The following is a 12327-nucleotide window of genomic DNA, read 5'->3' on the forward strand; positions in this document are numbered from 1 at the left end:
TTCACTATTTGAGCGTATCTGGGTTAAAGACGAGAGAAGAAGAAGTTGGGGCAGCATTGGATTCATATGCTGAAGAATCCATGATAAAATATCTAAATATAGAGTCTAATTTACAGGAAAATACTAATGGTTTGTTGTAACTTAGGCATGTTTTTTTGCTCGTTATTCATGGTTATTATCGAGTTTTACAAACTGTCCAGAAATTCTTAAACTATATCATGTCATCTAAGTAGTGGGTAGGAGGCCAATCAGCATCAATTATTAACTTTTGACCCTTACCGTCAATATACACATATTATTTTGGGGTCCTCTTTACAAAAGTGCCAGGTGTAAATTGCAGATTAAAAACAATATAAAAAAAAAAGATATATTATAATTGCCAATGAGACAACTCTCCTCAAGAGACCAAATGACACAGAAATAATAGGTCACAATAAGGCCTTTAACAATGAGCAAAGCCCATACCACATTATCAGCTAAGAAAGGCCTTGAAATGACAATGTAAAACAATTCAAACAAGAACAGTGGCAGATCTAGAAATTTTCATAAGTGGGGCCCACTGACGACATAAAAGGGGGCCCACTTCATTCATGATTCAGTGATTCCCTATAAAATCAACCAATTTTTTACCAAAAAAAGGGGGCCCAGGCCCCCTAAGCCCCCCTCAGTATTTCCTTATATAATCAACCAATTTTTACCAGAAAAAGGGGGCCCAGGCCCCCTAAGCCCCCCTCTTAATCCGCCTCTGAAGAAAACTAACAGCCTAATTTATGTACAAAAAAATGAACGAAAAACAAAAATGTAACACCTAAACAAACAACAACCACTGAATGTAAGGCTCCTAATATGGGACAGGCACATACATACAGAATGTGGCGGGTTTTAACATGTTAGCGGGATCCCAACCCTCCCCTAACCTGGGACAGTGACAGTGGTATAACATAACAATATAAGAACAAGTGGTGTAACAGTACAATATAAGAACGAGGTATAAAAATCAGTTGAAAAAGACTTAACTCATCAGATTGATAAAAATACAAATATATATTTACATTGTCTGAAATATAAAATTTATTTGTACTCTCTACAAAAGCCGGAAAAGCTTAACAAGTCTCACTTTTAGTCCAGTTTATACAGCTCTACAAGTTATTTATATTTTTTCTCATAATGTACGAAGTAAATATTGTATATAACTTGGGATCAATTTGCTATTCTGTGCAATTTTTTGTATACATGTTTTTTTTATTTTATCAATAGATTCTGATGACAATGGAGAAAACAAAGGGATTGCAGTTTCCACTGATACCAGTTGGCAAAAAAAAGGCTCCGGGAAATCCTATAATAGTTTGTCTGGTATAGTAACACAATTAACACTATATAAATTAGTATTTGTTATGTTTAAAAAATTGAAGAATATTATTTTGAAGTATCAATTGATGTTCAACTCAAATAATAAGTTTTACACACATTTTTAGTCATGCTTTGAGATAGTAATTTGATGATTGGTATATAGTCTTATCATGACAAGTTACAGATCAAGTTCAGTTTTGGTTTGGTCTAATGATTTTGTAGAGAGTTATGGTCCTTGTACTTAGGAAATTCACTCACTTAATCAGTTTTCCTCATCTTTTCTTCTTGCTTGAAGATATTTATTTGAAAATTGGTATATAGTTTTATCATGACAAGTTAAATATCAAGTTCGAATTAAGTTCCAGGCTGATTATTTTGTGCAGAGTTATGGTCCTTGGACATAAAAAAATTCACTCAGATAATAAATGTTCAAAATTTTTTTGTTTATCTGTTTTGAATACAATGACTTGATATTTGTTATATAGTTTACACAATGACAAGTTATAGTTCTGGTTAACATTTTGTTCTAGTACAATGTAATTTTAATCTGTTAGGGGACTATGTATTGCCAGGAAATGCTCACAGAATGCTTGTTATTATCCTATTGATAACATGCACAAAATATATCATGTTTCTATACTAACAACATTAAATCTTTTGATATGTTATGCATGTTTTAGGATGTGCATCACTGATTGGACAGAAGACCGGGAAGGTATTGAATGTAAAAATAAAATCAAAAAATTGCAGGACTTGTGATGTTGCCAAAAGAAAAGGTATAGTTCCAAAAGAGCACAAATGCAGCAAAAACCATACAGGCTCATCTAAAGGCATGGAGCCAGCTTTAGTGGTTGATATGATAAAAGATGTAATAAATAAGGGTGTCGATATTAAAGAAATAGTTGGTGATGATGACACTACAGGTTTTCAAAGGGCACAAAACGTTCTTAAAATAAAACTTAAGAAAAGATCGGACAAAAACCATATCAAGAAAAACATATCAAAACAGTTATATGCAATAAAAAAGAATTGTCACAAAGGGTCATCAATTACATCATGCAGAATTTTTCATACATGGTTGCGCAAAATAAAAAAAACACAGAAGGTGTAACAACTGGCTTGAAAGCAATGGTAGGACATATTTTTGGTGACCATAGCTTCTGTAATACCAAGTGGTGTGTCTTCCTTGAACACCCTTTGGCAAAATTTAGTAAGTTACCATACGGCAAACCACTTCAAAATCCAGAGCTGAGGAAGGAACTGGATAGAATTTTTATTAAAAAATTATCAATTCAAGCAGAAAAACTTGCAAATCTTGCTAGCACTCAAACAAATGAAAATCTCAACCAAATGTTAGCAACAAAAGCACCTAAATATAAACATTATTCTGCATCTAACAGTCTCAGTTACAGGTTTAGTGCAACAGTGGCACAGAAAAATGAAGGCCACAGATATGTGCATGAGGTAATTAAATGAACTATTTAGAACAACATCTGTAATTCTTTATTAAATTTTTCTAAAGTTGTATCCAGACTTTGACAGAACCACAACATCACATTCACATAAACATGGTAAACCCAAGGTTTCAGAAATTCATGAAATTTGCTACCCATCAAAATAAATGAATCCTCAATATTATAATATTTTAATAATATTTATGTAGAGTCGGCAAGGTATACAAACAGAGACATATATCGACTTCAAATTTTAGTCATAACATTTCAGTCAGTGAGTGTGTACAATATTAAGATTAAAGTTGAGAATGGCACATGTATACTGTTGTAATTATTAAATATTTTTTCTGACATGCATTTTAACAGGTTCATGAATCAATGGGGCTCTCACCAGGCAATTTTAGCATAAAGCGTGCTACCTTCATGGATAAGATCAGAAGAAAGTACAGTAAATTACAGAAGACGAGGAAATATAAAAGGAGAAGAATTGAGCTAAAGTCGGAGAAATGTAACAGCAATGGTATAGCAGAAGTTCTAGAGGGAACAACTTATGAAACCAATATTGGTACATGCATCTTCTTTCTGTTTTTATACGACCGCAAAAAAATTTTGTTGGTCGTATATTGGTATGACGTTGGCGTCATCGTCGTCGTTGTCGTTGTTGTCCGGCGTCGTCCTGCGTTGTCCGAAGACACATTGGTTTTCGCACTCTAACTTTAGTTTAAGTGAATGGATCTCTATGAAATTTTACCACAAGGTTGATTTTGGGGGTTATGGTACCAACAGTAAAGGAATTAGGGGCCAAAAATAAGCATTTTTATACGGCCGCAAAAAAATTTTGTGGTCGTATATTGGTATGATGTTGGCGTCGTCGTCCGAAGACACATTGGTTTTCGCACTCTAACTTTAGTTTAAGTAAATGGATCTTTTTGAAATTTGACCATTAGGTTAAATACCACAAAAGGAAGGTTGGGATTGATTTTGGGGGTTATGGTACCAACAGTTAAGGAATTAGGGGCCAAAACGGGGCCAAAAATAAGCATTTTCTAGTTTCCAGACAATAACTGTGGAATGGTGTATGGATCTCTCTGAAATTATACTACAAGTTTCCATACCACAAAGGGATGGTTAGGATTTGCTTTGGGGGGTTATGGCTCAAACCGTTTAGGAATTAGGGGCAAAAAAGGGGGAAAAACAAGGTTGTCCTGGTTAATGGACAAATACTTTAGTACAAAACATAATTTAAAGCAGTGTAAGGGAGATAAATCAAATACATCATTGAAATTATCTCCCTTACACTGCTTTTAAATTATGTATAAAGTAATGGTTAATGAACAATAAAGATAATTTAAAACAGTGTAAGGGAGGTAATCCAAATACAACGTTTTGGTTACTTCCCTTACACTGCTTTTAAATTATGTTTAAAGAAATGCATATTTATAAAGGAAGACCAGTAAAAATATCTGCAAATGTTGCATTATTTTTTTTTACAAAAAACATCCATATGAAAGATTTGACACTATATTTTTAATTCTATTATAAAATAGATTAAGTTAGCACTATGGTAAATTTAAATGGGTAATTATGGTTGCCAACTCCATTGGAAATTTGAATTGAGATTATGACCATTTTTTGGGGGAAAAAAGGGGGGGGGGGATAAAAAGAAATTGTGGGGGGTCAATTTTTTCTCATTTCAGATTTCAGAAATTAAAAATAATTATTCTTCAAATATTATTTTTTTTTCAAATTTCAAATATTGAAAAATTTCAAGAAGTAATCTTTAATTGCATAGTATGGCGCATTAGATTTGTAAAATCTTTGATCACATTTATTTATTTGTTATGCCGAATCTAACAGTGTATTTAGATTTTTAATTTTGGGTCCAGTTTTCAAAATGGTCTACATTAAGGTCCAAAGGGTCCAATATTAAACTTTGTTTGATTTTAGAAAAAATTGAATATATGAGGTTCTTTGATATGCTGAATCTAACCATGTATTTAGATTTTTGATTTTTGGCCCAGTTTTCAAGTTGGTCCAAATTGGGGTCCAAAATTAAACTTTGTTTGATTTCAACAAAAATTGAATATATGGGGTTCTTTGATATGCTGAATCTAACCATGTATTCAGATTTTTTATTTGTAGGCCCTGCTATCAAATTGGTTCATATTGAGGTCAAAAGGGTCCAAAATTAAACTTTGTTTGATTTCATCAAAAATTGAATTATTGGGGTTCTTTGATATTCCAAATCTAACCGTGTATTTAGATTTTTAATTTTAAGTCCCATTTTTTTAATTGGTCTACATTAAGGTCCAAAGGGTCCAAAATTAAACTTAGTTTGATTTTAGCAAAAATTGAATTCTTGGGGTTCTTTGATATGCTGAATCTAAACATGTGTTTAGATTTTTGATTATGGGCCCAGTTTTCAAGTTTGTCCAAGTTGGGGTTCAAAATTAAACTTTGTTTGATTTTAACAAAAATTGAATATATGGGGTTCTTTGATATGCTGAATCTAACCATGTATTTTGATTTTGGACATTGGACCATAATAGGTAAATTAAAAAAATTCAAGTTCTTAGACCACATTCTTTCTGTGTCAGAAACCTATGCTGTGTCAAATATTCAATAACAATCCAAATTCAGAGCTGTATCAAGCTTGAATGTTGTGTCCATACTTGCCCCAACTGTCCAGGGTTCGACCTCTGCCGTCGTATCAAGCTGCGCCCCAGCGAAGCATTTTATTAATTTTGGGTCCAGTTTTCAAATTGGTCTACATTAAGGTCCAAAGGGTCCAAAATTAAACTTTGTTTGATTTTAGCAAAAATTGAATATATGAGGTTCTTTGATATGCTGAATCTAAACATGTATTTAGATTTTTGATTTTTGGCCCAGTTTTCAAGTTGGTCCAAATTGGGGTCCAAAATTAAACTTTGTTTGATTTCAACAGAAATTTAATATATGGGGTTCCTTGATATGCTGAATCTAAACATGTATTTAGATTTTTTATTTGTGGACCCCGTTATCAAATTGGTTCATATTGAGGTCAAAAGGGTCCAAAATTAAACTTTGTTTGATTTCATCTAAAATTGAATTATTGGGGTTCTTTGATATTCCAAATCTAACCGTGTATTTAGATTTTTAATTTTGGGTCCTGTTTTTTAAATTGGTCTACATTAAGGTCCAAAGGGTCCAATATTAAACTTAGTTTGATTTTAACAAAAATTGAATTCTTGGGGTTCTTTGATATGCTGAATCTAAACATGTGTTTAGATTTTTTATTATGGGCCCAGTTTTCAAGTTGGTCCAAGATAGGGTCCAGTATTTAAACTTTGTTTGATTTCAACAAAAATTGAATATATGGCGTTCTTTGATATGCTGAATCTAACCATGTATTTAGATTTTTGATTATGGGCCCAGTTTTCAAGTTGGTCCAAATTGGGGTCAAAAATTAAACTTTGTTTGATTTCAACAAAAATTGAATATATGAGGTTCTTTGATATGCTGAATCTAACCATGTATTTAGATTTTTTATTTGTAGGCCCCACTATCCAATTGGTTCATATTGAGGTCAAAAGGGTCCAAAATTAAACTTTGTTTGATTTCATCAAAAATTGAATTATTGGGGTTCTTTGATATGCCAAATCTAACCGTGTTTTTAGATTTTTAATTTGAGTCCCGTTTTTTAAATTGGTCTTCATTGAGGTCCAAAGGGTCCAAAATTAAACTTAGTTTGATTTATAAAAAATTGAATACTTGGGGTTCTTTGATATGCTGAATCTAAACATGTGTTTAGATTTTTGATTATGGGCCCAGTTTTCAAGTTGGTCCAAGTTGGGGTCCAAAATTAAACTTTTTTTGATTTCAACAAAAATTGAATTTATGGGGTTCTTTGATATGCTGAATCTAACCATGAATTTAGATTTTTTATTTGTGGGCCCCGCTATCAAATTGGTTCATATTGAGGTCAAAAGGGTCCAAAATTAAACTTTGTTTGATTTCATCAAAAATTGAATTATTGGGGTTCTTTGATATTCCGAATCTGACCGTGTATTTAGATTCTTAATTTTTGGTTCCGTTTTCAAATTGGTCTACATTAAGGTCCAAAGGGTCCAAAATTAAACTTAGTTTGATTTTAACAAAAATTGAATTCTAAGGGTTCTTTGATATGCTGAATCTAAACATGTATTTAGATTTTTGATTATGGGCCCAGTTTTCAAGTTGGTCCAAATCGGGGCCCAAAATTAAACTTTGTTTGATTTCAATAAAAAATGAATATATGGGGTTCTTTGATATGCTGAATCTAACCATGTATTTAGATTTTTGATTTTTGGGCCCCGTTATCAACTTTGTCCACATTGAGGTCAAAAGGGTCCAAAATTAAACTTTGTTTGATTTCATAAAAAATTGAATTCTTGGGGTTCTTTGATATGCTGAATCTAACCATGTATTTAGATTTTGGATATTGGACCATAATAGGTGAATGTCCAATTTAAAATTTTCAAGTTCTTAGACCACATTCATTCTGTGTCAGAAACCTATGCTGTGTCAAATATTTAATCACAATCCAAATGCAAAGCTGTATCAAGCTTGAATGTTGTGTCCATACTTGCCCCAACTGTTCAGCGTTCAACCTCTGCGGTCGTATCAAGCTGCTCCCTGCGGAGCATTTTATTAAATATCATGTTTGACACAATTACAATACAGGAGCATGCCACTTTTCATTTAAAGCTCACCTTGCTGGATGCAATGGTGAGGTAATACCATCATTTTGCATCCATAGTAATTTTTTATTTATTCACGTTTCACATTCAGTTTTTCCTTTGAAAAGAAACTCATGCCTTACCTATCAACATATTTTAAATCAAATTTTCTCATTCATGTCACAGTTAATCCAAATAAGCCCTAGCAAACTTCTCAAAGCTTCTGGTTATAAGCCAAATATAATTCTAATACAACATCGTTTGCAACAAATATATAACAGTTTATAATTGCCAATGAGACAACTTTCCACAAGTTACAAAATGACATATAATAACTCTTTCTTTAACTATTATCCTCATTAGCACAATTAACTAAAAAAAAATAAACCAAATGTAAAGCAATAATCAAATAACAAGAATAATTATCATGATTTAGAGTAATTTCTCGCAATTTGATTACCTGATATTGGTTTAATAAATTTCAGTACAATTTTCTATTACATAAATTGGAATTATCTCCCTTATACCATTGACATAATGAAAAAAAACCAAGAAAAATTAGTGGTTTTAAATTCCTAATACTTATTTTCAAATTTAAGATTAAATGTCTAAATATATTTCGTTGGTATTGTCCAAATAATTGAATATGAATATAATAATATGTAATATAACAAAATCAGGAGAAATTCTTTACACATGTGCAATTGTCCTCATATGGAATTTATTTTGTGAATAAAATTCATATCGGGTTTTGCTTTGCCTCAATGAATATGAATTTTATTCACCTGATAAATTCTTGTATTAGGACAATTACACACTGTGTAACTAATACTATTTTGTAGACATTGAGGATGATATAACTGACCAACTAGAAGAAATTCCAACTTGGAAACAGATAACAGCTGAGGAAAACTTTCCAATTATAGTATTTGATCTTGAAACTACAGGCTTGTGTATGTATTCCTTGAGAAATTTATGTGTATCTGAGACATAATCAATCAAAATTTATTGGTGTTAACAGCTTCATTTTTACATGAAATTACATTTCTTAAAAATGTATACTTTTGCTGGCTAACAAAAATCACAATGATTCCAAAATATCTTTCTTTTCTCCAAAAAAATACAACATTCATAAATGTGTGTGCTTCCCATGACAATGTCACAATGATGCATGGGAAAAGAACAAAATCATGATATTACTCATTGGGTGGTAGCTTAATAATATAATTACAAGAATTGAAAGCTTCTTTTTTGTAATAGTATTGGGTATATTCTCACAATAAAATATTCTAATTATTAATTGATTCCCCAATGAATACTAAATGTGCCTAAGTCATTGCTATTACACAACAATAAAACTCTGATATATACAGAACCATCCTTGGCATTTTCAGTTGTTCCTGTTTTGAAGTTATCATAATTAATGATTATAAAATAAGAAGATGTAGTATGGTTGCCAAATGAGACAATTCTCTACCAGAGACTAAATGGCAAAGAGGTTAACTATAGGTTACCATATAGCCTTTGACAATGAGCAATACTCATACCACACAGTCAGGTATGGAAGGCCACAAAATGACAAAACCAGAAAAAAACTAACCACCTGATTTATGTACAAAACAATTACATAAATACAGAGGTTAATTTTATTTTTTGAAAAATTAACCCTTTTATCTCATAAATTTAAGAATAAATTCATTTACCTGATGTTCCGAAGCTGGAATTGAGTTTGGGGGTAATTGCCCAAAATGTTTAGGAATAAGGGGCCAAAAAGGGGCCAAAAATAAGCATTTTTCTAGTTTCCAGACAATAACTTGTGTTCAGGTGTATGGATCTCTCTGAAATTGTACTGCAAGGTACCATACCACAAAAGGAAGGCTGGGATTGATTTTAGGGGTAATTCCCTCAAAATTTTAGGAATTAGGGGCCATAAAAGGGCCAAAAACAAGCATTTTTCTACTTTCAGGACAATAACTTGTGTGTAAGTGTATGGATCTTTATGAAATTGTACTGCAAGGTTCCATATCACAAAGGGAAAGCTGGGTTTGAGTTTGGGGGTAATTGCCCTAAACGTTTAGGAATTTGGGGCCAAAAAGGGGCCAAAAACAAGCATTTTTCTAGTTTCCAGACAATAACTTGTGTTCAAGTGTATGGATCTCTCTGAAATTGTACTGCAAGGTACCATACCACAAAGGGAAGGCTGGGATTGAGTTTGGGGGTGATGAATCATAAGGGGGTTCAAAAAATTTTGGGGGGATTTTTTTTTCCTTTTTTTTCTTTAAAATTTTCCATTTTAAATTGGTTATTTCTGATTTATATATAAAAGCAAATAATAATGATATGGTTTGAATAGGTAAATTAAAATTTTTTAAGTTCTTAGACCACTTTCATTCTGTGTCAGAAACCTATGCTGTGTCAAATATTTAATTACAATCCAAATTCAGTGCTGTATCAAGCTTGAATGTTGTGTCCATACTTGCCCCAACTGGTTTTCAGGGTTCGACCACTGCAGTCGTATCAAGCTGCGCCCCAGCAGAGCATTTTATTAGCTTGTAGTTGGGTGTGAGCTAAGGGTCCATATTAAAGGACGTACTTTGATCTATAATAGTTTACTTTAATAAATTGTGACTTGGATGGACAGTTCACTCATACCTCATCTTCTTATATCTATTGAGTTTGATTAACAGATCATTTTAAAAATTTCAGCTCGTCAGTCAGATATTGTACAGATAGCAGCTTTAACTGAGAATGAAACTTTCTCAGCCTATGTTATGCCATCAAAGAAGATAACACCACAGGCATCTGATATAACAAAACTTGCATTCTTTGATGGGCAAATGTACTATGATGAAGTTCCTGTGGAAAGTTCACCACCATTTGAAGTCTTTACTAATCTTATTGCTTTTTTGTCCAAGTTTCCTTCTAAACCAACACTTGTTGGACACAATATAAAAACGTTTGACTGCCATATACTGTATAATCAATTGAATAAATTGAAGATGTGGGATGAATTTTGCCTGTATTTTAATGGGTTCATTGACACAAGAATATTGTTTAGGAGTGAATATCCAGGTCGTCAAAGTTACAAGCAGTGTGATTTAGTGTCAGATTTTTTAGGGGAAAGTTATGATGCACATAATGCTTTGTATGACTGTAAATCTTTATTTAAACTGGTGCGATCACATGGAAATTTAGCTTCTCATTTCTGTAAGTATACATTTGATGGAATGTACCCAAAATATTGCCAAAATGACTTATCTTTCAAAGCTCTTGTTGAAAATAAAGTAATGTCAAAACAATTAGCCAAAAAGGCAGCTTCAACTGGGTTGTGCAAGAAGCATTTTATTTTGTCAATTCAAAGAAATGGTATTGATGGACTGAGGGCACTTTTGTCTCAAAAAAATAGTTCAGGTGTAGTACGTGTTACAACATCAAAATCTATCATTCAGAAGGTGTATGATTTTTTTGTTATATGAAATGAAGAGTAAATTGTTTTAGATTCCATATGAATCTGATTATATATACATTGTAGAATTTAAATGTAACAATTATGGTGAATGCTACTAGAGATTAACAGAAATTTTAATCTACAGACATACTTGCTTCTGTGACCAAGCTTCTATTATATCAATTAGCAATAATTGTTATTATTAAAGAAACCTATTTCTTAGGATGCTAAATCTTTGACCTTATGGAGAATCAGGTCAATATATATAATATAAAGATTTAAATACTACATTGCACCATAAATGTTAAAGTTAATATTTGTTTGTGAGCTAAATTTTTGGATAAGAGATTAGAAAATTTTGACTGGTCCTGTAGTCTTCTACGCATACCTTATTTTTTTAGCAATTTGATTGATCCGTCCATGCTGAATGTCAGGAAATAGAATTTTAGTAGTAAAATTTTTTATAAAATTTTATAATGTTGTCTATAGTTCTTTAATTGTATGAAGGATTTAAAGTCAAAGATGACATTTTGTTTTACCACAGTAAGAATGGTCATATTGTGTACCACACATATGTTGTGTGATCCATATTAGTGAATGTAATTTGTTAGACTTGAAAAAGACCACTTAAACTTATATCTACCTGATATATAGTTTATAACATGTTTATAATTTGTACTGTCATTGTATAATATCACTACTTATTTAAGGATTTGTGAGCTGTTGCCATCAGTTTGTGGTAATTCTTGTCTTCTGTTCACATTTCATATCTTAATTTAGGAGGCAAATTTCAATTAATTAAAAATGGAATATTCCATCTTGTTACGACACTTGTTGGTAAAATTTTATCCAAAATTAACATGATTATTAACGAAATTTGTAAAATAGATATTTTTTCAGAATGATACTATTAAATAATGACTTGTGAGAATGATTTGTTATAAAAAAATGTTTTAAAGAAAATTTATAGAAAAATTATATGAGAAAATACATGTTCATGTGAGTATCTGGTTTGTTATTTGACCAAGCTTGTACATGAAGGGTTATGATGAAGTACTGTTCTTGCATATATGTCTGTTAATATGTGCTGGAATTTATTTTGCCTTTTATCATTTTATCAAATAAAGAATTAAAACACTATGCAAAGATCAATAAGAGTTGATGTGGTTTAAATTTTATACAGGTTGCAAATATTTTTCTTTTCATTAACAAGTTTTATCAGATTTATCTTGACTGATGGTTTTTAAATTTTACTGTTCCTACTGACATTTTAGTTTTCAATATGTAATACAATAAGTGTTTGTAACAACTGTGATAAAAAAAATTACGTGACAGATAATGAAAATTGCAAATGTTAATTTGGATTCAAACATTATAT

At 31.6% G+C, this 12327-nt stretch overlaps 2 protein-coding genes across 4 annotated transcripts in view; one reads left to right on the forward strand and one right to left on the reverse strand.

Annotated features, from left to right (window-relative positions):
• The window catches only part of LOC127707436 (chitotriosidase-1-like), a 177989-nt gene that overhangs the window by 122298 nt on the left and 43364 nt on the right, over nt 1–12327 (reverse strand). The gene's annotated exons all lie outside the window — the stretch shown is intronic.
• LOC127707435 (uncharacterized) lies at nt 1199–11160 on the forward strand. The gene is made up of 5 exons (XM_052211955.1): nt 1199–1353; nt 2031–2814; nt 3171–3369; nt 8344–8454; nt 10208–11160. The coding sequence occupies exons 2-5, from the start codon at nt 2407–2409 to the stop codon at nt 10975–10977; spliced, it is 1488 nt and encodes a 495-aa protein (XP_052067915.1). The 5' UTR covers nt 1199–1353; nt 2031–2406; the 3' UTR covers nt 10978–11160.

This window comes from Mytilus californianus, unplaced genomic scaffold (genome assembly GCF_021869535.1).
Source record: "Mytilus californianus isolate M0D057914Y unplaced genomic scaffold, xbMytCali1.0.p SCAF_7, whole genome shotgun sequence".
Lineage (NCBI taxonomy): Eukaryota > Metazoa > Mollusca > Bivalvia > Mytilida > Mytilidae > Mytilus > Mytilus californianus.

Bases quoted from the DNA above. Each gene is read 5' to 3' on its own strand.
- LOC127707435 (XM_052211955.1), top strand. From the start codon at position 2,407: ATGCAGAATTTTTCATACATGGTTGCGCAAAATAAAAAAAACACAGAA. The intron at 3,370-8,343 runs GTACATGCATCT...ACTATTTTGTAG, and splicing joins AACTTATGAAACCAATATTG to ACATTGAGGATGATATAACT. The intron at 8,455-10,207 runs GTATGTATTCCT...TAAAAATTTCAG, and splicing joins TCTTGAAACTACAGGCTTGT to CTCGTCAGTCAGATATTGTA.